Below are 27,996 nucleotides of genomic sequence, written 5' to 3'. Positions count from 1 at the left end.
ACTACATACTGATATACACCTGAACAACAGCAGGAGAGGACTCTTTAAAGTAGAGACACTACATACTGATATATACCTGAACACCAGCAGGAGAGGACTCTTTAAAGTAGAGACACTACATACTGATATACACCTGAACACCAGCAGGAGAGCACTCTTTAAAGTAGAGACACTACATACTGATATACACCTGAACATCAGCAGGAGAGGACTCTTTAAAGGAGAGACACTACATACTGATATACACCTGAACATCAGCAGGAGAGGACTCTTTAAAGTAGAGACACTACATACTGATATACACCTGAACACCAGCAGGAGAGGACACTTTAAAGTAGAGACACTACATACTGATATACACCTGATCATCAGCAGGAGAGGACTCTTTAAAGTAGAGACACTACATACTGATATACACCTGAACATCAGCAGGAGAGGACTCTTTAAAGTAGAGACACTACATACTGATATACACCTGAACATCAGCAGGAGAGGACTCTTTAAAGTAGAGACACTACATACTGATATACACCTGAACATCAGCAGGAGAGGACTCTTTAAAGTAGAGACACTACATACTGATATACACCTGAACATCAGCAGGAGAGGACTCTTTAAAGTAGAGACACTACATACTGATATACACCTGAACATCAGCAGGAGAGGACTCTTTAAAGTAGAGACACTCCATACTGATATACACCTGAACATCAGCAGGAGAGCACTCTTTAAAGTAGAGACACTCCATACTGATATACACCTGAACATCAGCAGGAGAGCACTCTTTAAAGTAGAGACACTACATACTGATATACACCTGAACATCAGCAGGAGAGGACTCTTTAAAGTAGAGACACTACATACTGATATACACCTGAACATCATCAGGAGAGGACTCTTTAAAGTAGAGACACTACATACTGATATACACCTGAACATCAGCAGGAGAGGACTCTTTAAAGTAGAGACACTACATACTGATATACACCTGAACATCATCAGGAGAGGACTCTTTAAAGTAGAGACACTACATACTGATATACACCTGAACATCAGCAGGAGAGGACTCTTTAAAGTAGAGACACTACATACTGATATACACCTGAACATCTACAGGAGAGGACTCTTTAAAGTAGAGACACTACATACTGATATACACCTGAACATCAGCAGGAGAGGACTCTTTAAAGTAGAGACACTACATACTGATATACACCTGAACATCAGCAGGAGAGGACTCTTTAAAGTAGAGACACTACATACTGATATACACCTGAACATCAGCAGGAGAGGACTCTTTAAAGTAGAGACACTACTGTACATACTGATATACACCTGAACATCAGCAGGAGAGGACTCTTTAAAGTAGAGACACTACATACTGATATACACCTGAACATCAGCAGGAGAGCACTCTTAAAGTAGAGACACTACATACTGATATACACCTGAACATCAGCAGGAGAGGACTCTTTAAAGTAGAGACACTACATACTGATATACACCTGAACATCAGCAGGAGAGGACTCTTTAAAGTAGAGACACTACATACTGATATACACCTGAACATCAGCAGGAGAGGACTCTTTAAAGTAGAGACACTACATACTGATATACACCTGAACATCAGCAGGAGAGGACTCTTTAAAGTAGAGACACTACATACTGATATACACCTGAGCATCAGCAGGAGAGGACTCTTTAAAGTAGAGACACTACATACTGATATACACCTGAACATCAGCAGGAGAGGACTCTTTAAAGTAGAGACACTACATACTGATATACACCTGAACATCAGGAGGAGAGGACTCTTTAAAGTAGAGACACTACATACTGATATACACCTGAACACCAGCAGGAGAGGACTCTTTAAAGTAGAGACACTACATACTGATATACACCTGAACATCAGCAGGAGAGGACTCTTTAAAGTAGAGACACTACATACTGATATACACCTGAGCATCAGCAGGAGAGGACTCTAATTAAAATCTTTAAACAACTTTATTTCAGTCTGTGCTAAAGTACTGAAAAGAAGAGGCAAGCTAAAAGCTGCTGTAGAGAGAGAGGAAGTTGAGCTGTGTGACGCAGTAAAGTTACACAACAGCAGCTCTGCAAGTCATCACCGCTCGGAGAGATTAGAGCGCGTTGTCTTCTCTCAAGAACCCGGATATCTGATCATAACTATGTCTGTTTGAACAGTGACTCACAGGCACTCCTGTCGCTTTATTACACAGAGAACAAATCAGTGACGAGCAAACTGCTCAGCAATAAATCAAGTGTGTGTGTGCGTGTGAGAGAGAGAGAGAGAGAGTGTGTGTGTGTGTGTGTGTGTGAGAGAGTGAGTGAGTGAGTGAGTGAGTGAGTGAGTGAGTGAGTGAGTGAGTGAGTGAGTGAGTGAGTGTGTGTGTGTGTGTGTGTGTGTGTGTGTGTGTGTGTGTGTGTGTGTGTGTGTGAGTGACTGAGTGAGTGTGTGTGTGTGTAAGGATATTTAACACCACAAAAAAATCGGCAGCAGGACCGATTTGAAATATAAAAAAAGTTTGAAAATCAAATAATGGCACATCTCTACCCAAAAGAGTTTTCAAGTTAGTGTACATACATACTTGTATTATAGATAAATAATAAAGAAAAGTGACGATTCTGTGAAGGTTATTTTTAAGTTAATTCAAGTCTTAAATAAATAAAAAACAATTAATTAATTAATGAAAATAAAGCGCTTTTCCAGTAATTGCGACCCCATCGCTTTTACATATACCACTCAGTATTCACCCATTCATACACACATTCATACACACATCTATACATATACACACACATTCATACATGCACACACACATTCATACATGCACACACACATTCATACATGCACACACACCCACACTGTTTGTTATCAGGAGCAATTTGGGGTTAAGTATCTTGCCCAAGGAAACCTCGACATGTTACAGGGGCTGGAAATCCACGACCTCCCAATTGTAGGATGACCATCTACCTCCTGGGCCACATCCTCCTCTGTATGTGTATGTGTGTGTGTGTGTGTGTGTGTGTGTGTGTGTGTGTGTGTGTGTGTGTGTGTACTCACCCTGCACACGGACATCTGGTTGGTGGTGAGCGTCCCTGTTTTGTCGGAGCAGATGACCGAGGTGCACCCGAGCGTCTCCACGGAGGGCAGGCTCCTGACGATGGCGTTCTTCTTGGCCATGCGGCGCGTCCCTAACGCCAGGCAGGTGGTGATGACGGCGGGCAAACCTTCGGGAATGGCGGCCACGGCCAACGCCACGGCGATCTTGAAGTAATAAACGGCGCCTCGGATCCAGGAGCCGCCGTGCACCGGGTCGTTGAAGTGTCCGATGTTGATCATCCACACGGCGATGCAGATCAGAGAGATGACTTTGGAGAGCTGCTCCCCGAACTCGTCCAGTTTCTGCTGCAGCGGCGTCTTCTCCTGCTCCGTCGCCGCCATCTCATCACGGATCTTCCCGATCTCCGTGTTCACGCCCGTAGCCACGGCGACGCCGACCGCCTTCCCGGCCGCGATGTTGGTGCCCTGAGGAAATAACAAGGATTATATACATGTTTGTACCCTTAAAAAATGACATACACGACCAGTCAAACGTTTGGATACACCTTGTCATTCGAAGTTTCTTATGTTCTTATTATATTCTGAATTTATTTTAACACTAACACTTTTTTGTTAACTAGATAATTCCATATGTGTTCTTTCATAGTTTTGATGTGTTCAGTATTAATCTACAAAGTAGAACAACAATTAAAACAAACAAAAAACATTGAATGAGAAGGTGTCCAAACTGTTGAGTGGTACTGTAGATAATAATACATGTGGTCATTTTAATTGGGTTGTGTGAGGTACTTATCAAGTCACTCTATCTCCATATATCCACTCTAATCATCATTAAACTCTTTATTAGTGCTTATACACCACTGTCTATATTGTTTACACATTGTTACATCATTATTGTTGTTGTTATTAATAATTGTTATGTTAACCTAACTTAAATAAAAAAAAAGAAATTCTTATTGGATTTTTTTCTTTAACTTATAGTTTCAATGTATATTTTATTATCTATATATTCACATCCACCACTGCCTATATTGCATACACATGTTACATTTATTATTGTTTTATACTTTAGGTAAATGTGCACATTTTACTTTTATAACTTTATTTTCTTCTTGCATTTTTGAGTTAGCCGGTTGGCCTAATCCAAAACATACGCGCTCTCGCTAAACTGTACTACGACGCTGGTTATCAAGTGGATCGCTCAAGCCAGCCGTTTCCTATTTAGTTAGGTGCGCGTTCACATGAAAGGGGTGGTATCTGGAGCATTCGACCAATCAGAAACATGGAGAAGCGCACTGACAGCGCAGCGTCATACTTCCTGAATGAAAAGTCAACTAAAATATTAGACAAATATGAAGAAGTTAAACTTTAAACATCCATGACTTAAACACTTGATCCAGGATCAAAGCCACAGAGCTGCACCTGCAAGGTGAATACAGCTGGGAACAGAACAAGTGTTTGAATGCGTACATTAACAGGTTTATGATATCACTGCCCCGTCTAAAACACGATCTGACTTTAATTACATTTGACTCGAGTGTTTCGTCAACTTAATGTGTTGCTTAAAATAATACTTCTGCATACAGTATGTGACACTGTGAGTGTTGCACGGCCAGATACGGCTCAGCTGACTCAGATAAGGAAATATATGATACATTATGAAGTGATATGCCGCGGACTGTACTTAATGTTACTCTGATCCGGTTACTTATGTTGTGGCAGATATTTAAGTAAGATTTCTTAACGCTAGGGATGCTCCGATCGATCGGTCACCGATCGATATCGGCCGATACTCACTCTCTACTGATCGATCGGTATCTAACACACTTAGCTATTTGATCTACCTCTGGAACAAGCTAAACTAGTTATTATACATATATTTATTCTTCACTGTCGGGTCACTCATTACTGGATCAGTGAGCTGCATGAGATACTGACAGGCTGTCAGGAGAGAGAGAGAGAGAGAGAGAGAGAGAGAGAGAGAGAGAGAGAGAGAGAGGAGAGAGAGGGAGAGAGGGGGAGAGAGAGGGATAGAGAGAGGAGAGAGAGAGAGAGAGAGAGAGAGAGAGGAAAAGAAAGCGCTTCCGCTCATTTCTCCCGTGTTATTTTCCAAAGTGAATGTAAAAATAATGTACATCATTTGAATGTAATAATTAAGTTGATTGTTTGTGGAAGCTCCAGTGAATGAGCATTAACTGAGTTTAACCATCACTTTAAATGGAAAATTTAAAGTGATGTTTAAATCTTCCATTTAGGCCCCGCCCACCCGAAATTGGCGATCGGAGCATCCCTACTTAACGCTAATGTTATAATAGTCAGATTGCTCTGAAGATGGAGGTGATATTCTATTAATGTTCTCGTTCACACAGTCGGTGATTTTTGCCGGCCGTCTTTCCTGCGACGGCAGCTTTTCTGTATTTCCTTTCTCCTGTAATATGACTTGATCGCTTTAAACTCCGCACACTGAGCTCTGATTGGTCAGCAGGCGGTGCTTTCACTGAGTTGAGCTCTTAGTCTGCAACCTAACCTGCTCCCGACCAGGTTAGCCGCTAAGCATAAGTTACCATGGAGATCTAGCCTGCTAAAAAGAGAACCAGCTTCGTAGGACCGGAAAGCCGGAGTTTTCCCTGAATTTAGCCGGCTAAGCGAAAATCCTGCTTCATAGTATACCCCCCAGGAAGTGAACAGAAAGTAAACAAACACGAGGAGAGAAACAGGAAGTGAGACTTACGGAGAACATCATGTTCTTCTTGTCCTGGTTGACGGCTCGGGGGTCCGGCACGGGGTCCGTGTGTTTGATGACGGACACGGACTCACCTGCAAACACAACAGGGGGTTAAATCTGAGGGTCTGCAGGCGATGTGAGGAACAAAGCACTGACTGAGATCTCTACTTAGAGGGTATCTTTATAATACCCCTGTCACTAGTCAGGTGTACAGGTCTTAAAGGGGTTAGGGCTATGAAACCTTTGTGAGCAAACAATAGCACATGTTTGTAGTGTCAGCCTTCCTGTGTAAAGAAATATATAATCAGATATCAAGATGAAGTTAAAGAAGAGAATCAGACACATGAATATGGTTTTATAGTTGAGACCAAATGCAGATGTTAACAGGAGAAAATGACTTAATGTGATGTCTTGCACAAGAACAGATCCTCCACTCAGTCTGTGGCTCAAGTTGTACGTTCAATAAGGTACGGAGACCATTCCTTTCCTGGAGCACTTCATTATTGACATTACTGTGACTGTTCTTTTGTTTTAATTTCCCTTTCTGGTTTTCTCTCTATTGTCCTTGACTTCCAGCTTTTTGTTCTGCTCCTGAAACGTTGTGTATGCTTTTGCATTTTGCTCAGGTTTGATGTTGGGACTGGAGAAGGGTGTGTGTGGGTGCAGTGTGTATTGTTTGTAGAACATGTAAATACAAGAAGAGAAACTGGTGTATTTAATAAAACCTGTCACAGGAAAATGGAAATGTTCTCACCGGTGAGGATGGACTGGTCGACCCTCAGAGTCGTGGATATGATGGAACAGATCCGGATGTCAGCGGGAACCTTGTCTCCAACTGGGGATAGAAACAAAATGCAGAAGAATGAGGATCATGAACACAGGATAGCGTTATATTAACATATATATCTTTTAATGAGGTCAACTGAAGGCTTGTTTTAACACTGAAACACAACATGCAGGGAATCTCAAGCAAAACCACTATTTCATTTTGGGGCTTTTACTTGTAATTGGTCAATGTTGAGACACATGTTTAATATTCTTATTTAATAGATAAGAGGTTCAGTACTTCATTGTGTCTCAAAAGCATATTGTGAAAACATTCACGATATATGCAGTAGAGTAAAAGTATAAGTAGCATACAATGGAAATACTCAAAGTGTGTCTAAATGCTACTTAATGTTACAGGAGTTAATGTGTGTTAATGTGTGTGTGTGTGTGTGTGTGTGTGTGTGTGTGTGTGTGTGTGTGTGTGTGTGTGTTAATGTGTGTGTGTGTGTGTGTGTTAATGTGTGTGTGTGTGTGTGTGTGTGTGTGGTCTAGCATTACTATACTTGTGGGGACCTAAATATGTTTACATAGTCACGTGTGGGGACTCGCTTCCCTTATGGGGACAAATTGGAGGTCCCCATGAGGGGAACCATTAATTTTAGGGTGAAGACTTGGTAAGGTTTAGGGTTAGGGTTAGGCATGTGTTGGTTATGGTTAAGGTTAGGATAAGTCTCCAGGAAATGCATGTAAGTCAATGTAATGTCCCCTGAAGTGATGTATACGTGTGTGTGTGTGTGTGTGTGTGTGTGTGTGTGTGTGTTGTTTACAGGCTAAATGAAGATTTAACAGCTGACAGTGTGTATTTTCTGCAGGCAGTTACTCAGTGTTAGTGTACAGTAAACGGATAAAGAGCTCGTTAACGGAGGAGGAGGAAGAGGAGGAGGAGGAGGAAGAGGAGGAAGAGGAAATGAACGACCCGTCTCAGAGGAAAAGGCTAATTTAGCACCATGAGAGAGAAAGTGACCCAGTTCAGATCCTGAAGGAGAGGAGGAGCGTCTGCATATAGACCTGATGCAGATTATATTAATCAATCAGAATTCATAAAAAATGTTGACCATTATAAAAATTATTTTGTTATATTTTATATTTGTATATCGTTATTATTTAGAATTTTTGTTCTGTAACGCATTATTTTTTAAATTAAATACAGCGCATTTGACTCCTTGATTAAAACATGAACTCATTTTAAATCCACAAATGTAACTGTCTCAGTAGATGCCTGTCGGTCATTTGAAGGATCCCCCCCCCCCCTGTTAGACACTGAAATAAACACAAAAGGTTTCCTAAGAACCGAAAAGCTTTGATTCATCCTCCATGGTTACCACACACACACACACACACCCACACACACACACACACACACACACACACACAACACACACACACACACACACACACACACACACACACACACACACACACACACACACACACACACACACACACACACACACACACCACACACACACACACACACACACACACACACACACACACACACACAACACACACACCACACACACACACACACACACACACACACACACACACACACACACACACACACACACACACACACACACACACACACACACACACACAGCCATGACTCCTGGCTCAGCTGTGTGTGTGTGTGTGTGTGTGTGTGTGTGTGTGTGTGTGTGTGTGTGTGTGTGTGTGTGTGTGTGTGTGTGTGTGTGTGTGTGGTGCAGTTACTCAGCAGACCTGATGAAGTGTGTGTTCTTCGTCTCTTTGTATCAACATCCTGCTCGGTAACAGTCCAACTGTCCTCAGGCATGGCCGGTGTTAGAAAGTACATTTACTAAAAGTGCTTGAGTACTAAAGGACACATTTAAAGTACTTGTACACAACTCTATACACATGTTTACCAACTGCAGCAGTAAAGGGATGAATACCTTCACCAATAAATAAAATGCAATAAAACAATATATGTAGGGCCATCCTGCATAAGGAGTACTTTTACTTCTTCCGCAAGGATATTCAAGTATCAAAAACTTTATTGACAGAAGCACAGAGTGTGGTTTGGCCAATGTAAATCCTACATATTATTGTATACTACATTTAAGACATACAACAAATATATAAATGACTTCATGTTGCCACTCAAATGCAGGAATACATAAACTACACGAGGGTGTGTGGCGCAGTGGGTTGTGCGCTGGTGTTGGGATCAGGGTTCAAACCCCACTGCAGTCAGCATGTCATTGTGTCCCTGAGAGGTGATTGTCCACAGTATTGAGTATGTAAGTCGCTTTGGATAAAAGCGTCTAACAAGTGACATGTAATGTAACTAAACTCATGCTAAGTCAAATGAGATAACACAAAATGTGAAAGAAATACTTAAATGTACTTTATATTGTAATTGTACTTTGTATGTATTGTCGTGTCCTGCCCTGTAAATATCAATGTTTTTTAAGTACAATCTTTAATAATTAGTTGTAGTCTTTTTCTTTTAATGCAGGACTTTTAGGATTATTATTAAACTGTAATATTGTGTGTGTGTGTGTGTGTGTGTGTGTGTGTGTGTGTGTGTGTGTGTGTGTGTGTGTGTGTGTGTGTGTGTGTGTGTGTGTGTGTGTGTGTGTGTGTGTGTGTGTGTGTGTGTGTGTGTGAGGACTTCCTTTACCTCCGGCCACTTCTTCCCCTCTGAACATTACTTAACAAAGCCCTGACATGTTTGGCAGAGTGTTGTGTTCGAGTGCAGCTGCCTCCTCCGTGTGTCGGAGCTTCAACACGTGCAGCCGGCAGCCGAACAAAAGCCGACCTGCTGACGCCCGAAGAGTCGGGAATCAAACCGTCGACAGGTGTCCGGCACAGACCCCATGGATTGACATGTATAAAGACCCCACTCTGAGATATTATCACTACATCTTTTGATAACATTTATTATAATGTATTTCCTTTTTTCACATGCAGTTTGTCAATATATATTTGTATCTAATAAAAAGGTTTTTATCGCATTCTGTGTCTCCATTAGGGGCTGCAACTTACGTCTATTGTCACAGTTAATCCTGTAAAAATGTCAAAAACAATAGTGAAACATTTCCATCATTCTTAATCTTTTATACAAAGATATTTATTTTTAATACGATGTAAAACAGGAACAAATTTAAATGTTTCCATATTTGCGAGGCTAATAAAAGAAATGTTCAGATGTTTTTGCATGAAAATTACTTTTAAAATGTGCCACTGTGTGATTTTATACTTCTAGTTGCAGCTGTACCGTCTAACAGGAGTATTTTGCATGCATGTAAATGGTGTGGATAATGCAGAAATCGTATTATTTGCTCAGTACGACAGAAAGCAGTGAGCACACAGCAGCAGAGTGTCTTATGTGTATTCTCTTAGGAGGACAATCAATATTTGCCAACAGCTAACGACTTTCTGGATGTTTTTCTACAACGACATCTCTGTCTCGTCTCGTCGTTTGATATACATATATCCACATAGCATCAAACCCTTTCTGTTGCCAAAGTAAACACTAACTTGTCCCACGACTAGCGACTGGCAGCAAAGATAAAAGTATAGCCCGACAGAAACAACATTAACCGTGAGGGAATTCATTCTGCATTTAAGTCTTTATCAAGATCAACCAGTAAACCTCAGATGCTGCCATTACAGATAGCCACCATTTCTGATTATATATTTAATATTCAAGTCATTTGTAATGCTAAAATGTAAGAAAACGCCTTTCAAATGTGGAGATTTCCCACTTTTCTTTGTTTTATATCATATTAAGTGATTATATTTTTGCATGAATGACAAAACAAGACATTAAAAGACCCTTTATTTCAAATAAATATCAAGAACATATGTAATGCTCCTCCATCTGTACTCTTATTGAATGCTTTTTGAGCAATTCTTCTTTAAATATGGTAATTAATATGTATTTCTTTGGTTTAGGTACAACATGTGAACAACTCAATTAAGTGGCATTTTTAATGACTAGTTATATCCTACATTTTCTTATAATTTTGTTTGTTTAACATTAACTTTTTTGCTCGATTAGCAAACTGTTTCTAAGTTGCCAAAATGTTCCCTCGGGTCACTTTACTGTAGTTCTTCTTATTCTACGCTTTTAAGTAGCTACTGTAACACTTAACATGAAACCTAACACGTATCTGAGTTCTCTCTGCAGCGACACTAGCATGTTAAATTAAACCGGGTCAGTTTATATTCCATGTGTTGGCAGCGGGTCAGAGGGTTAATTCTCTGCATGTCTTCAGGTTAGCGCTGTCAGCTCCTCATTAACGGCTGACCCGCGTTAAAGTGTGACCTCTAACTGTGACATATATATAACAGGACAGCATAGCACGAATTCCCAGCATGCAGTGCAGCGGGACTCGGGGTTAACAAGGCTGGGGCTGCTTCAATAATGGAGAAATAATGAAGAGGAATACTAGCTGATAATTGAGATTCATACAGAGCTGCAGTACACAAAAAGGGTCTCTTTATGTAAGTTATGAAACGCAACGTCACTATTGTTCATCCTGCGTCTGTTGATGCTGAAATGATTTATGCTACAGCCCTTTGTCCGACATCATAGCACTCATGATGTCTCCTGCCGATGTTCATATCAGTATGTAGTGTCTCTACTTTAAAGAGTCCTCTCCTGCCGATGTTCATATCAGTATGTAGTGTCTCTACTTTAAAGAGTCCTCTCCTGCCGATGTTCATATCAGTATGTAGTGTCTCTACTTTAAAGAGTCCTCTCCTGCTGATGTTCAGGTGTATATCAGTATGTAGTGTCTCTACTTTAAAGAGTCCTCTCCTGCTGATGTTCAGGTGTATATCAGTGTGTAGTGTCTCTACTTTAAAGAGTCCTCTCCTGCTGATGTTCAGGTGTATATCAGTATGTAGTGTCTCTACTTTAAAGAGTCCTCTCCTGCTGATGTTCAGGTGTATATCAGTATGTAGTGTCTCTACTTTAAAGAGTCCTCTCCTGCTGATGTTCAGGTGTATATCAGTATGTAGTGTCTCTACTTTAAAGAGTCCTCTCCTGCTGATGTTCAGGCGTATATCAGTATGTAGTGTCTCTACTTTAAAGAGTCCTCTCCTGCTGATGATCAGGTGTATATCAGTAGTAGTGTCTCTACTTTTAAGAGTCCTCTTCTGCTGATGTTCAGGTGTATATCAGTATGTAGTGTATCTACTTTAAAGAGTCCCTCTCCTGCTGATGATCAGGTGTATATCAGTATGTAGTGTCTCTACTTTAAAGAGTCCTCTCCTGCTGATGATTCAGGTGTATATCAGTATGTAGTGTCTTTACTTTAAAGAGTCCTCTCCTGCTGATGTTCAGGTGTATATCAGTGTGTAGTGGCTCTACTTTAAAGAGTCCTCTCCTGCTGATGTTCAGGTGTATATCAGTATGTAGTGTCTCTACTTTAAAGAGTCCTCTCCTGCTGATGTTCAGGTGTATATCAGTATGTAGTGTCTCTACTTTAAAGAGTCCTCTCCTGCTGATGTTCAGGTGTATATCAGTGTGTAGTGTCTCTACTTTAAAGAGTCCTCTCCTGCTGATGTTCAGGTGTATATCAGTATGTAGTGTCTCTACTTTAAAGAGTCCTCTCCTGCTGATGTTCAGGTGTATATCAGTATGTAGTGTCTCTACTTTAAAGAGTCCTCTCCTGCTGATGTTCAGGTGTATATCAGTATGTAGTGTCTCTACTTTAAAGAGTCCTCTCCTGCTGATGTTCAGGTGTATATCAGTATGTAGTGTCTCTACTTTAAAGAGTCCTCTCCTGCTGATGTTCAGGTGTATATCAGTATATAGTGTCTCTACTTTAAAGAGTCATCTCCTGCTGATGTTCAGGTGTATATCAGTATGTAGTCTCTCTACTTTAAAGAGTCCTCTCCCGCTGATGTTCAGGTGTATATCAGTATGTAGTGTCTCTACTTTAAAGAGTCCTCTCCTGCTGATGTTCAGGTGTATATCAGTATGTAGTGTCTCTACTTTAAAGAGTCCTCTCCTGCTGATGTTCAGGTGTATATCAGTATGTAGTGTCTCTACTTTAAAGAGTCCTCTCCTGCTGATGTTCAGGTGTATATCAGTATGTAGTGTCTCTACTTTAAAGAGTCCTCTCCTGCTGATGTTCAGGCGTATATCAGTATGTAGTGTCTCTACTTTAAAGAGTCCTCTCCTGCTGATGATCAGGTGTATATCAGTATGTAGTGTCTCTACTTTAAAGAGTCCTCTTCTGCTGATGTTCAGGTGTATATCAGTATGTAGTGTCTCTACTTTAAAGAGTCCTCTCCTGCTGATGATCAGGTGTATATCAGTATGTAGTGTCTCTACTTTAAAGAGTCCTCTCCTGCTGATGATCAGGTGTATATCAGTATGTAGTGTCTCTACTTTAAAGAGTCCTCTCCTGCTGATGTTCAGGTGTATATCAGTATGTAGTGTCTCTACTTTAAAGAGTCCTCTCCTGCTGATGTTCAGGTGTATATCAGTATGTAGTGTCTCTACTTTAAAGAGTCCTCTCCTGCTGATGTTCAGGTGTATATCAGTATGTAGTGTCTCTACTTTAAAGAGTCCTCTCCTGCTGATGTTCAGGTGTATATCAGTATGTAGTGTCTCTACTTTAAAGAGTCCTCTCCTGCTGATGTTCAGGTGTATATCAGTATATAGTGTCTCTACTTTAAAGAGTCATCTCCTGCTGATGTTCAGGTGTATATCAGTATGTAGTCTCTCTACTTTAAAGAGTCCTCTCCCGCTGATGTTCAGGTGTATATCAGTATGTAGTGTCTCTACTTTAAAGAGTCCTCTCCTGCTGATGTTCAGGTGTATATCAGTATGTAGTGTCTCTACTTTAAAGAGTCCTCTCCTGCTGATGTTCAGGTGTATATCAGTATGTAGTGTCTCTACTTTAAAGAGTCCTCTCCTGCTGATGTTCAGGTGTATATCAGTATGTAGTGTCTCTACTTTAAAGAGTCCTCTCCTGCTGATGTTCAGGCGTATATCAGTATGTAGTGTCTCTACTTTAAAGAGTCCTCTCCTGCTGATGATCAGGTGTATATCAGTATGTAGTGTCTCTACTTTAAAGAGTCCTCTTCTGCTGATGTTCAGGTGTATATCAGTATGTAGTGTCTCTACTTTAAAGAGTCCTCTCCTGCTGATGATCAGGTGTATATCAGTATGTAGTGTCTCTACTTTTAAAGAGCTCCTCTCCTGCTGATGATCAGGTATATCAGTATGTAGTGTCTCTACTTTAAAGAGTCCTCTCCTGCTGATGTTCAGGTGTATATCAGTATGTAGTGTCTCTACTTTAAAGGTCCTCTCCTGCTGATGTTCAGGTGTATATCAGTATGTAGTGTCTCTACTTTAAAGAGTCCTCTCCTGCTGATGTTCAGGTGTATATCAGTATGTAGTGTCTCTACTTTAAAGAGTCCTCTCCTGCTGATGTTCAGGTGTATATCAGTATGTAGTGCTCTACTTTAAGAGTCCTCTCCTGCTGATGTTCAGGTGTATATCAGTATATAGTGTCTCTACTTTAAAGAGTCATCTCCTGCTGATGTTCAGGTGTATCTCAGTATGTAGTGTCTCTACTTTAAAGAGTCCTCTCCTGCTGATGTTCAGGTGTATATATCAGTATGTAGTGTCTCTACTTTAAAGAGTCCTCTCCTGCTGATGTTCAGGTGTATATCAGTATGTAGTGTCTCTACTTTAAAGAGTCCTCTCCTGCTGATGTTCAGGTGTATATCAGTATGTAGTGTCTCTACTTTAAAGAGTCCTCTCCTGCTGATGTTCAGGTGTATATCAGTATGTAGTGTCTCTACTTTAAAGAGTCCTCTCCTGCTGATGTTCAGGTGTATATCAGTATGTAGTGTCTCTACTTTAAAGAGTCCTCTCCTGCTGATGTTCAGGTGTATATCAGTATGTAGTGTCTCTACTTTAAAGAGTCCTCTTCCTGCTGATGTTCAGGTGTATATCAGTATGTAGTGTCTCTACTTTAAAGAGTCCCTCTCTGATGATGATTCAGGTGTATATCAGTCTGTAGTGTCTCTACTTTAAAGAGTCCTCTCCTGCTGATGATCAGGAAGAGTCCTCTCCTGCTGATGTCAGGTGTATATCAGTATGTAGTGTCTCTACTTTAAAGAGTCCTCTCCTGCTGATGTCCAGGTGTATATCAGTATGTAGTGTCTCTACTTTAAAGAGTCCTCTCCTGCTGATGTTCAGGTGTATATCAGTATGTAGTGTCTCTACATGTCTTCATGCTTTAATGTTCAAAAAGCTCTTTATTGTTCTCATACTGCCTGTGCTGCAGCACCTCTTTTCACCCTCTGTCTGAAACCAGAGCTCAGTCTGCTCTGATTGGTTCCACCATGTTAAGAAGTAAACCAATTAGTCCAATGGAGACGTTTCAGGGATGTTAGCCTTTGCAGAACATTTACATGCAAAGAAACCTATAGAACACACTACAGGAAAAACAAGAAAGCATTATCAAACTATAATGACTGCCTATAAAGTAAACTATTAATCATAAATCCATACAGTATAACACAACACACCAATACTCCAGTGTTTGCATATTTTCTGTTACCCTATCCTTGTTATCCCTCAGCACTTTGAAGCTGCAGCTTGCCTTTAATAAAACCTCCTCTGCAGGACTTCACTGCAAATGTTTTCTTCTTCTGTGTTTCTAAATGTCCCCCGGGGCGGCGAGATGAGACAGTTTCCCTCCGTCTCGCTGACATGTCAGGAGACGGAGGGAAGAAATAGTCCCTCCGTGGCGGTGGACGCTTGCCAGACGGCGGTAAATGTCACACACTCTCCTGGTGTCTGGAATCTGAGGGCAGGGTCTCTGAGCATCAGCGCCACAAAGAACTTCCCTATAAGGTCATCTCTCTCAGGCTCACACACACACAACACAACACACACACACACACACACACACACACACACACACACACCCACACACACACACACACACACACACACACACACACACACACACACACACACACACACACACACACACACACACACACACACACACACACACACACACACACACCACACACACACACACACACACACACACACACACACACACACACACACACACACACACACACACACACACACACCACACACACACACACACACACACACACACACACACACCACACACACACACACACACACACACACACACACACACACACACACACACACACACACACACACACACACACACACACACACACACACACACCGCTGTCAGTACCAGACTCCAAATCTCGGAGGAGAACAAATCCACTGCAGATCTGAGGAAAGTGTCCGACATACAAACCCTTAAGGAGATAGATCTGTCTCTATGTTATTTATATATTCATGTTATACCTCTTAATGTGTGTATCTGTATGTACTGAATGTGTATATAGATATTTAAGTGGGTGTTCTGGTTTGTATGTTTATATTTATATATATTCTTATTCTTTGGGACGGTGAGAAACAGCATTTCTATCTCCCTGTATCACACAAACACATTGACAATAAAGTTGATTTTGACTTTAGTATTATTTGTGTGTACAGTCTGACGGCCGTCCACAACGCAGCTTCCCATTCACTTTGAATGGGGTGACGTCACACCTTGCCGAAATGCATTGTGGCTCCGTCGCTTCGCGTTGCTCGCTTTAAAAGTTGAGAAAAGTTAAACTTTTCAAGCTTCGACGGAAGCGTCAGCCAATCAAATCATATGCCAGTACAAGCTCTGGCCAATCAAACCGCTGCTTGTGTGTCAGGGACGGGAGATTCATGTCATTGGTTGTTGGTCGAGCTTCAACGCACGCTGCCGTGTGGACGCTGCGTGAGTGTAAATGTGTAATATTTGAATGTGAAACACCCTCAGTTCAAGCGCAGATGGTTACCCTGAATCACATGGTAGAGAAAGGGCAACGAAAGCGTGGGAATTAGCTCTGGAAAACCACTGGACTTCAGTAAGGGCGGTGGTGGCGAAGTCCATAGGGACTTGGCTTGGCAACTGGAAGGTCACCGGTTCAAGTCCCGGAAAGACCAAGTGCTACCGAGGTGTCCCTGAGCAAGACAGCGTTCCCCACACGGCTCCCCGGGCGCCGTACATAATGGCAGCACACTGCTCCTAACACAGGATGGGTCAAATGCAGAGAAACCGTTTCGTTACATAGTTCCTGTGTAATGACAATAAGTTGAATCTATCTATCTAAGGACCATCACTACCTCAGTGTAAAAACACAACTAATCCATGACCAATGTCCTGCACTCGTTTGAAAGACATTTTTCTGAAGATGCTCCAGTTTCCTGAAGATGCAAAGGAGTGGGAAGGGTCTCTATTGTAGGAACAGACCGAGCTGCAGTGTGAGAACAGAGGATCTGTCCGGTGTTGCTCACACTGTACAGAGGGTGATCCCAGTATAAATACTTCCGGCGTTTTCGGCGTGAATTGTCAGATTTCACGCCGAAAACTCAGAAATCAGATTCCTCTCTCCAGTTACAGTAGTCATGCATTTCTTTATTATTTAACACCACTTTGTGTATTTGTTTTATCCCCTCCCAAAATACAGGCACATACTAGTATTAATAAAGTCAAATGTATCATGATTAATCTAATTTGACTATATTGAATGACGTACTGCTTGATTACACTCGTCACGATGCTGTTTGTCTTGTTGCGTCGACCCACTTCCAGCCGTGATTTGGAAAAGCGGCATATAAATAAATAAATTATCATATTTATTATCATCTGTCTGAGCAGCACAGACAGCCAGCAGCCGCCTCGTCGCTTCAAACGCTCCCAGATTACATTTCAAGACACTAACCAACAAAGACGGCGTGCAATAATCGTGTTTGGAGAGAAAGCTCGATGCGTTACGGGGACAGTAACGCGATTTCGGGGAGCGAGAGTGATTATTCAGAGCTGCAGCAGCACTGATCTCTGCAGGATATTCTGCTCACGTCTCAGTGTTTCCTCTCGCCTGCGTCACTCCTCCTCTGCAAGGCCGGGGTCACTTTGGAGCTCCGGCAGAATATCATGCAGGGAAAAGGAGCCATGGAGGAAGATATCTGCAGGATTTCTGCTGATTTCTGCTTTAAGATATTTAAGATTCAAGCTATTTTGAAGCGAGTGTTTGACAGATGACACACGTTCCTCTTTAAACATGAGCCAAATAATCCCAAAGCCAAAATAAAATGACATTTATAGCTTGTTAAAATGTCGTTTAAACAGTTTTTTTTGCGTTGTTATGGATGTGATTTAGGGTTACTCTCATGATCAATTATTCAGCAGATTTTTGGGATTATTTCTTGTTTCATTGATCAAATAAAAAGGATAGAATATAATGAAATATGTCCATCAAAATGCAATGTAAATCAAGGCAAATTTTAATAATAAAAAAAACAACACAATGTATTGAATAACTATGAATAATCTGTCTTAAATTGGCTTGATAAGAAATGTCGTTTTACTATGAAAATCGCAGAAAATAAGTCATTTTTCATCCAAGTTTCGGAAAGGTTAAAGTAAATTAACCCAAATTTGGCTAATTTTAAGGAAAATATCGCACATTATGACAAAACGTCTCATTGGCTAAATAAGATATCTATTTGTTCTATTAGACGTTCTGTCTATAATGTCAGAATTGGAAAGAATCATGAGTAATAATTATCCTAATTGAAAGTAAAGTATCCCCCATGTTGCATGTAAGAAAATCTGTCTGTTTGGCTTAATAAGAAATCTTTGCGAGTATTACGTTTAGAAATAAAAAGGTCACAAAATGGCTTTAAATGTCATGATATCAAATAGAGGAGCGGAGCAGCACATATAATTGGGGGTTATTTTTGCTTCAATCAACTCATAGATTCAATCTGTTAAAAGGAATCTCTGCACAGAATCTCGTAAACGAATCCTTTTAAATGTCATGTAGAGGTGTGTGTACAGCATCTAACAGACGTCACACACACACCGTCTGCGCATCCTCTGCACACACTGTACATGTGTGTGTGTGTGTGTGTGACGTTTGTTGGATGTGTAGGAGGAGGAATGCTGAGGTCCTTCTCTTATCTTCACCCTCTGTTTCACCCAGAGCCTCCGAGGTGATGCAAGAATGTATTCAGTACATCGCCGGGTTTATTTATAGCTCAGATTATGGTATTCTGTATTAATAGAGACGGTGACAGTCCTGCAGATGACAGGTGTCGGATCCCAACCTCCCAGCATGCACTGGGGCACATTTCTGCTGCAGGACTCCCCAGTGACCTTGACAAGGGCAGACGGAGAAGCTGGTCTTTTTTCAGTGATTCTTTATGGAGAAACTCAGTGTTACCGATCTGTCGATTAAAGGGGCCCTATCATGCTTTCTGGGGTCTCTCTTTCCTGTAGTGTGTTCTATAGGTTTTGGTGCATGTAAATGGTCTGCAGAGGCTAAAATCCCTGTGTTCCCTCTCCCTCTGTTTCTCCCCCATGACATCACTATGTAACACTCACGCTTCTATTGGCTAGTGCTCCAACACATTGTACGTGATAGGCTAAGGGGCGGGACATCTCTAAGCGGTTGACCAATCACAACAGAGCCGGCCAGCTAACCAATCAGAGCAGACTGGGCTCTGGTTTCAGACAGAGGGTGAAAAGAGGTGCGACTTTGATGATTTCGTTGTATGTTTATTTATTGTTTTATTACGAATGTATGACGATAGCGTGAGGTATAAATATGAATGGTCTTTCTTTTACTTTGTCAGTTCAACGTTTTTTCTGAAGGGTAAATTAACTTTCAAACTAAACCTGCTGCTGAACCCGCCAACAAAAAGAAAGATATTCAGATCTATGCATCAGTTTCTTTCTGCATATATTATAAACTACAATTAAACAATGATGTTGCATAAGACCACACACACACACACACACACACACACACACACACACACACTAAAGTGCCCAGCCCTTTGAGACAATGGGTTAATAAGAGCAGCTGAAAATACTTCCTCTCGCAGGGTGAGTCACCTCTGCAGTGGCACATTTTGATGGAGGGGGGGGGGGGGGGGTTGCTGGTGCTAAATGTGATCCATGACCATATGTGGACTCCAGCAATCACACATCTATCATATTAGCACACCAGGTCTTTAATTTAATCTAAAACCTTTTGAAAAGCAGGGAAAAGGCTGTTTTACAGGGAAACAAAACATTTTGGATAAAGAATTCGTGTCTTAATGCTCTTAATGTCTTTCATTTCTGTGAAGCACTTTGAATTGCCTTGTGTCGAAAGGTGCTGCATGAAGTAACTTGCCTCGCCTCAATGTGCATGTTGTATCCAGGTGTTTGCTGAGAGGGGAGTCTTTAAGTTAAGGCTGCAATATGGACAAGAGCAATATCCAAAAAGAGGCAACACGTGACAATATCTAAATGTAAAACTAATGCAGCGACGTATGGAAAGAAATGTGTTCCTCTCGTAAAGAAAAACATAATAACAATTACTTAACCTTTTTAAATCTTGTAGTCCGATAACAAATAAAAACAAAAACTTAATAAGCTCCCTGATACTCGAAGCAACACAACAATAACTTGCAACAGATATTCAAGTGTTTTGAATTCAGTCTTTCTGCTGCTTTCAGTATAAAAACAATGCCTTTAACATCAAGCCTTCATCAAGACCAAGGGTTTGTTTAAGGTCCAACATGACTTAGTTTAAGGTAACGCAGACGCTCGTCCTACCTGCGATCTCCACGATGTCTCCGGGCACGATGTCCCGAGCTTTGATCCTCTGTACCGTCTTCCTGTCCTGACGGTACACTTTCCCCATCTCCGGCTCGTACTCCTTCAGCGCCTCGATGGCATCCTCAGCGTTACGTTCCTGCAGAGAGGGAGACGTTCAGAGAGGAGGACATCACATTCGCTACACTCTAGGTATTGTCTAAGAACTGGATATCATAGCGTCTATGTTTTACTGGTTTTGAAGGCTGCGTTACAGTAAAATCATGTACTCTGTTACTGTAATCTCTCTTTAATGTTTATCCATTAAAAGAATCCACATCTCTGACGGTTATTCCTCTAAAAAGGAGCCATGAATGTCAGAAAGTGGTGATTTATGTTGTGAAAAGACAGTCCTGATTATTGTGAAGGGTGAAATATGAGTCAAGGAAGACCTCATTACATTCTGGAGTTGATCCGAATCACTCGGCGAATACACGTTATTTTTGCATTTTCCTTAAAGGTCCCGTGTCATGGCCATTTCTACTGATCATAATTCCATTGTTGAGGTCTACTAGAATACATTTACATTGTGCAAGTGTGTGTGTGAGGAAGTCGGCGGATTGGTCCAAACGTAACTGCTCCGCGGATTGGTCAATTTGGACCAATCTGCGGAGCAGTTACGTTACGTCACTGTACCCAATAAGTAAACAATGGAAATGAGAAATGTCCAACGAGGCGTTCTGGGGCAGCAGACAGGTCTTCTCTGTGTTAGAGTTTTACTCGCTACAGGGTGTACTTTGAGGGTTTGTGACTCTGCAGACCGTTTACATGCAGAAGCTACATAACACACAAGGGGACGGGTCATAACCAGAAAAGCATGTCATGGGACCTTTGAAATTAGGAAATAGGGCATTTCTGGTATGTTCACTTGGTGGCGGAATAATTAGAAAAATGAAATCCCAGGTCGAAAAAGGAAATCGAAAACACACACAGCAGACATAGAAATACAAAACATCCTTTGTCTAGAGTCCATGTTGTTTCCACATGACGACTTTAAGCTCTTAAAGACACTGAAGTCGGGAGAACAATTTACCAAACTCGGTAATTTGAAAAGCACCTGAATGCACCATCAGAGTGCAATTCTAGGTTGTAACTGGGGACATTTAGAGGCAGAGCATATTCAAATGGGAATATATGTTTGGTTTACAGCGCTACACAAGGTATTAACTGCTTTTATTGACATTGCGAGATAGGGCAGTTGGGTGTTGCATTCATGTGGTGTTGGAATAATCTGAAAAATGAGTTTGCAAGTTGAAAAAAGAAAATCTAAAACGGTGACCGTGAATACAGAAATACAAAACATCTTCTGTCTAGAGTCAATGTTGTTTCCACATGACGACTTTAAGCTCTTAAAGACACTGATGTCCAACTTGGGAATTTGGATCATTCAAGGTGCTCCTGAATGCACCATCTGATTTTAGGTTTTGAACATTTTGGTTTTGGGCAAAAGAAAATCGGAGTATATTTACAATTCATGGGGGGTACACAAGTTATTAACAGCTTTTATTGACATTGCGAGATAGGGCAGTGTTGCTTGGTAAATTCAGCCTTTAAGTCAAACAAAAAGATATAAATAGAGATTTTAACGTGTTATTCAAACACTCTGAACAATAATCCACTAAGAGAATGGAAAATATAGCTATAAGGATTAGAAATTAAGTTCATATACGTGAAATAAATCCCACAAATGGATGTCTATGATTAGCATTTTCCTCTCCTTCTTTCTGTATTTTGTTTTTTGTTTTGTCTGCCCTATTTCCATTTACCAATTTCTTTCAAATGCAAATAAAAAAACAAATAAACCAAAGCGCCTGCTCACCTGCCACACCCCGACGATGGCGTTGGCGATAAGAATCAGTAAAATCACAAACGGCTCCACAAAGGCTGTGATCGTTTCCTCGCCCTCCTCGAACCACGCCAGCACCTGAACACAGAGACACGCTTTGTTAGAAGCACATTTAACAGAATGAACAGTGATAAGAGAACATGTCAAAATCCAGACAGCACAAGCAGAGGTGTTCATAACCCATAAAAACATTAGTATAAAATCCCTCCTTCTAGATTAAATGATTGAATTAGGGACATGAACTGGACACGTTTGTTTTTATATCTTATAACTTTTATATCTTAAAAAGGCACCAGTGTTTATTAAAAACCCTCCTATTGTCTTTGTTTCCCCCCCCCCCCCTTACTTTGGTGTTCAAACTTGACCGGTCCTGTTTTAACTGCTATTACATTAACACTAAAACATTAATCATCACCCAATTTAATTTAACACCCTTTCAAACTGTACATATTGTATCAGACTACTGGTATACATGAACAACTGCAGTAAATATACAAAGAATAGACACTGAACATGTATTGCGTCTGCCAGGTGTGATCCATGTGGGGGGAGGGGCACATAAGAGCGGGAAAAGTATCAATTGACTCGCCTCCCTTATGGGGACAAATTGGAGGTCCCCATAAGGGGAATCATTCATTTTAGGGTGAAGACTTGGTTAGGTTTAGGGTTAGGGTTAGGGTTAGGGTTAGGCATGTGTTGGTTATGGTTAAGGTTAGGATAAGTCTCCAGGAAACGCATGTAAGTCAATGTAATGTCCCCTGAAGTGATGTATACATGGTATGTGTGTGTGTGTGTGTGTGTGTGTGTGTGTGTGTGTGTGTGTGTGTGTGTGTGTGTGTGTGTGTGTTTTATCTGATCCGGATGGTCACTAATTCCTTTTCTTTATGGCGGTCATTTCTGACCGGGAACACCATGGGTGTTACAAAGTTGACTAAATCATCCAAAATGCAATGAAAGTGGTGATCAGCAATTGTATATGTTAAAATGTCTACTGTGAAGGATATCATGAAGCCAATCGAATGTAAAACAAAAAAGTTATGATTGATGAAAGTAGTAAATCGGTCAGATTTGACCCGAAGACGACAGGAGGGTTAAAGTATTGGTCATTAGGCATAAGCTTTCTAATTGCTGCCATTTCTCACATAAAAGCTGGAAATACTTATATAATTGATTTTAAAACTGCAATGATTAGTCTAATGAGGATAACATCATCCTCAACTTCATCAATAAGTAATTGATACGGGAAAAAAATGGTGTAATAAGATTGAGATTTTTTTAAGCTTCTTCCATGCTTATTTCCAATAAAAGTATACGCATTTCTCTCGTGAACACAAGCTATTGCATGGTTCACTGGGAATACACTCAGTTCAACAGATCCAATCAATAACATTTGAAAGTAATCGCTAACTATTTTGATAAATGATAGATCGTTAAGGATTTCATGCAGAAAGTCAGATAATATTCATTTTTAAGTTGGAAATTTTGGTTTTCCCAGTTCTCCCATAGTTCTTCCAAGGTGATCTGTTCAAATGTCTTTCGTCAGTCCAAAACACAAAGATTAAATTGAAAGAGAAATAAAAACAGAGAAAAGCAACATTTAAGAGGCTAAAAACTGCCTTTTCTGTTCTGTGTTTTTTGTTGTCATTTTCTGTCCAACTATGCAATAAATTATCAAAAAAGTGGGCCTTATTCTGTCAATAGACTGATCCTTGCAGCTCTATATGAATGCATTTAAAAAAAATAAACAAACTGTTCTCTAAACACCAAACTGACCTAATGAAATCCAGTTTAGATTACTTGAACTGGCTTTGATACTGGATACATATCAAAGTACAGGAGCCATTCATTCCATGTTGAAGTGTGTGTGTGTGTGTGTGTGTGTGTGTGTGTGTGTGTGTGTGTGTGTGTGTGTGTGTGTGTGTGTGTGTGTGTGTGTGGTCGGAGACCTCCCACTGAGGGTGAGGGCCCAAATTTGGTCTCAAGTGGTGCTCTGTCCCCTCGTCAGACAGCAGACACTGACACCTCCGTATCACCTGACTGACACTACATACCACACACACACACACACACACACACACACACACACACCACACACACACACACACACACACACACACACACACACACACACACCACACACACACACACACACACACACACACACACACACACACACACACACACACACACACACACACACACACACACACACACACACACACACACACGTCTACAGATGTATTCCCCTTAATCCACTAAACGTTAGCTAGCTAGTTTATGTGAGTATCACATAATGCCTCATTTGCATATTTAAACATAACATTTCAGAAAACTTGTAATACAAAAGATAATTGTCTTACTGTCATTAATGAACTGGGTAAGTGTCATGATGATATCTATTAGTTAACTTTGTTACCCTATCCACCTGTGGTATGTACGAAATGCATGAATATACACTTTATTTCTAAAAATATGCTTTTTAAACGGCATTATTTTCTGATTTATGGAGTGATACAAAGAGAAATATTATACTCTAATATGTCAACAAAATGAAACAAGAATTTTTAACAGGCTTTAACCAATGTTACCATTTCTGACCTTGAAATGTATGCAAATTAGCCGTATTTTAATAAGATAATGCCTCATTTGCATAGTTTTACATAAGATTACAGAAAGCCTGTAATACAAAAGTTAAATGTCTTCATGTCATTAATCAACTGTGGACATTTCATAGATATATCTGTTAGTTAAATGTTTCACCCTATTCACCTGTAGGGTGTCAAATCCATGACTTGCTGCACAGACTACAAAGTGTTGCTTCTTTAATGGCACTTTTTCCTCACTTTAAGAAGTGCTTGCTCATGATGCCATTCCATAATGTGATTAAACATTTAACTGTCTCGCAGTGAAAGTCAAAGGGGGGGGAATGTGTGTGTGTGTGAGGGGGGGGGGGGCTACTGACACAGCAACCATGCTTGAAATGTCTTACTGTGCACATGGTGAGAGAAACTCAATCTGCTTCCGTCACCATTCCTCAGATGTCAGCTGTTCAGCCTTTAATAAGTGTGTGTAACCTCAGCCGGGTTAAACACACTGAAGACGTTCACACTTCAGCACCATGCGCCCGCAAATCACCCCCGACACTTGGGGTTTAATAATAATCCCGTCTGCAAATGTGTCTTCACATAAACAGTCCTTCACCCCGAGGTGGGAATGGGGAGCTATTTGTGGGACGATGGGCTCTCCTCAGAGTCATAAACAAACATACATACTAACACTAGGAGAGAAACGTGCAGCCGGCAGAAGAATAAGTACAATTAAGATTATTTACCATGAATGTAATTAAATGTAGGGATGTAGAATAGGGAAATACAGAAATACTTTTTTTTTTAAATCAAGCTGCGGAAATGAGAAACATTTGATTATACGACAATTTTTGTTCAATTTCAAGTATTTTGTCTTGTTGTTTTTCACTGCCTTTTCGGGCAGGCAGTAGCGAAATACTCAATTAAACTTGTATTTGACTACATTTTCAGGAGATTTCTGGTACTAGTAGTTACATTCATATGTGTTTCAAGGAGTGTAATCATATTTATGTGTCATTTTATGTGTAATTACTACAGTTTTGGTCCATAAAAGTCAGAGCGGTAATGAAGCTTAGCGCAAGTTCAAGAAGGAAGACCATACCCCCTGGTGTTACACGTCACTGCAAGCTCTTCTCCCATTAAGTAATCAGGGGCGGTACTCCCCAGCTAGCAATCATTGCACCTGCTAAACCCTTTAAATCTGCTCTTCCCTCTCTGTCAGTTGTCATTTCAGGTGTCAACGCAACCCGCCTCCACCCCTTCTCCTCCTGTCTCCTAATTCAGGGCCAAGCTAATCCTTCTTCCTCCAGACCAGACCGAACCATTATCACCACCACCAGTGTCTAGACCCCGGGGGGTTCATCGGAGCGGTTTTCCCCTCCTGAATGATATCCTACAAACCGGGGCCTAATCTCCAAACATCAGTTGATTCATTGTTGTAATCTGTCAATCATAATTTTCTATACCACGTGTCCGGTATTAAACATGTATTTCATACATCACGTCTCTCATGATTGAACTTATTTTCTTGCTTCTCTACTGGAATATATGGAAGAATATTAGGGGGAGTTACCGCTCTGCCATTTAACACACACTACAATAACAATCCCATCTGCAAATGTGTGTTAGCATACATACACACTCCTTCACCCTGAGGTGGAAATGAAGAGCCATTTGTAGGATGCTTAATGTAATGTTTAGCTTATAGAGAAATAATGTACGGAAATACTCACAAAAGATATACACGCGGCCAGCAGAAGAATTCGAACCAATAAATCTTCAAATTGTTCAAGGACAAGCTCCATCAAAGATTTCCCTGCAAAAACATTAAGTAGGTTATAAAAACCATCCATTACAGACACTGGTTATTATCATAAAATGACAGTAAGAGACATTCAGTGCTTACCTTCTTCTGCTGGTAACTCTGTGTGTGGAGATCCAGGGAACACACAGGAAATGAAAGAAAAAGAAGGTGTTTAGTATAAAAAACTATTACATAACACACAATGACAGATGGAGACAAGCACCTCCTGTATCCTGATGGGGAGCTGACTCCTACAACAAGAGCAGGGCAATATGTTCCCTTAATTCGAGCTCAATTACTCAAAATGAATTGGAATCACGAGGGAGTAGCGCAGTGAAAATGTATTTTTGTAGGTTGGTCCTGAAGGCAGCATCTCCCTTGTTCCCTCCACAAAAAGCCCATGTGATTTTGGATTATTGCAAAAAACACATTTTGTTCAGCAGGATAATCTCCACACATTAACACCACTTGATGTAGTTTGAAGTAAAAAGCTAATGTTAACTACAGCATGGTCACATGACTTCACGTCACCACCGCTAAGCTAAAGGAGGCTAATGTTGGGCTATAAAGGAAATACAGCACGGTCACATGACTTCATGTCACAGCCGCTAAGCTAAAGGTGGCTAATGTTGGGCTATAAAGGAACTACAGCACGGTCACATGACTTCACGTCACCACCATCCACTACACCTCTATGGTACCCATGTACATGTCAAAATGCTTCCCAAAGGTCAAGGAATACCATGATCATAACACCAGAGGGAGCTCCACAAATCATGTGAAACCCAGATTTGGCACAAAAAAGGGGGAATACACGTTTCGCAATTATGCCACATCAAGGTGGAACGCTCTTCCCACAACTGTAAAGGAAAGTAAAACTATACTTACCTTCAAAACCTCTCTTAAAGAGCACCTTCGGGGGAGAGCATTGCAAAACTGGCCCCGGTAATGGTACAAATCTCAACCTGTCGTTCAATGGACAGCTCCCCCCCCCCCCATCTATGTATATACTCGCATTTTAGACTCTGTTACTAACTGTATATCTGTAGACTTGGTATGTCTTAAATGTCCGGTTAGGATGTATTAGAACGAAATCTAAAATGAAAATTGTAAATAAGCAATCTGTATGTAAAAAACCACCTGTATGTAAATTGTAAATAAGCCATCTGTATGTCAAATATGTCTTATATGTCTTACATGACATGATGAATTGGAAATGGGGGACCCTGATGTAAACAAGACGAAAGTCTTTCTCTGGTCTGCATCCCCTTAACAATTGTATGTTTTGAGCTGTACTGTACTGTACCCAATATACAAGCTGTTAATAAACTTTTCAATCAATCAAAACCGCTAAGCTAAAGGTGGCTAATGTTGGGCTATA

At 40.8% G+C, this 27,996-nt stretch overlaps 1 protein-coding gene across 1 annotated transcript in view; it reads right to left on the bottom strand.

Annotated features, from left to right (window-relative positions):
* LOC117562427 (sarcoplasmic/endoplasmic reticulum calcium ATPase 2-like) overlaps positions 1-26,735 on the bottom strand; it is a gene marked incomplete at both ends in the record, with an annotated part of 32,074 nt that extends 5,339 nt beyond the window's left edge. Inside the window, 7 exon segments of the mRNA XM_034240261.1 lie at positions 3,086-3,550; positions 5,817-5,902; positions 6,565-6,645; positions 20,342-20,480; positions 22,200-22,304; positions 26,545-26,627; positions 26,718-26,735. Of these exon segments, the coding sequence (XP_034096152.1) occupies positions 3,086-3,550; positions 5,817-5,902; positions 6,565-6,645; positions 20,342-20,480; positions 22,200-22,304; positions 26,545-26,627; positions 26,718-26,735 (977 nt within the window).
* Between the last annotated feature and the right edge of the window lie 1,261 nt (positions 26,736-27,996).

Source organism: Gymnodraco acuticeps, unplaced genomic scaffold (genome assembly GCF_902827175.1).
Source record: "Gymnodraco acuticeps unplaced genomic scaffold, fGymAcu1.1, whole genome shotgun sequence".
NCBI classification, from domain to species: domain Eukaryota; kingdom Metazoa; phylum Chordata; class Actinopteri; order Perciformes; family Bathydraconidae; genus Gymnodraco; species Gymnodraco acuticeps.
This window is presented reverse-complemented; position numbering and strand designations above follow the sequence as displayed.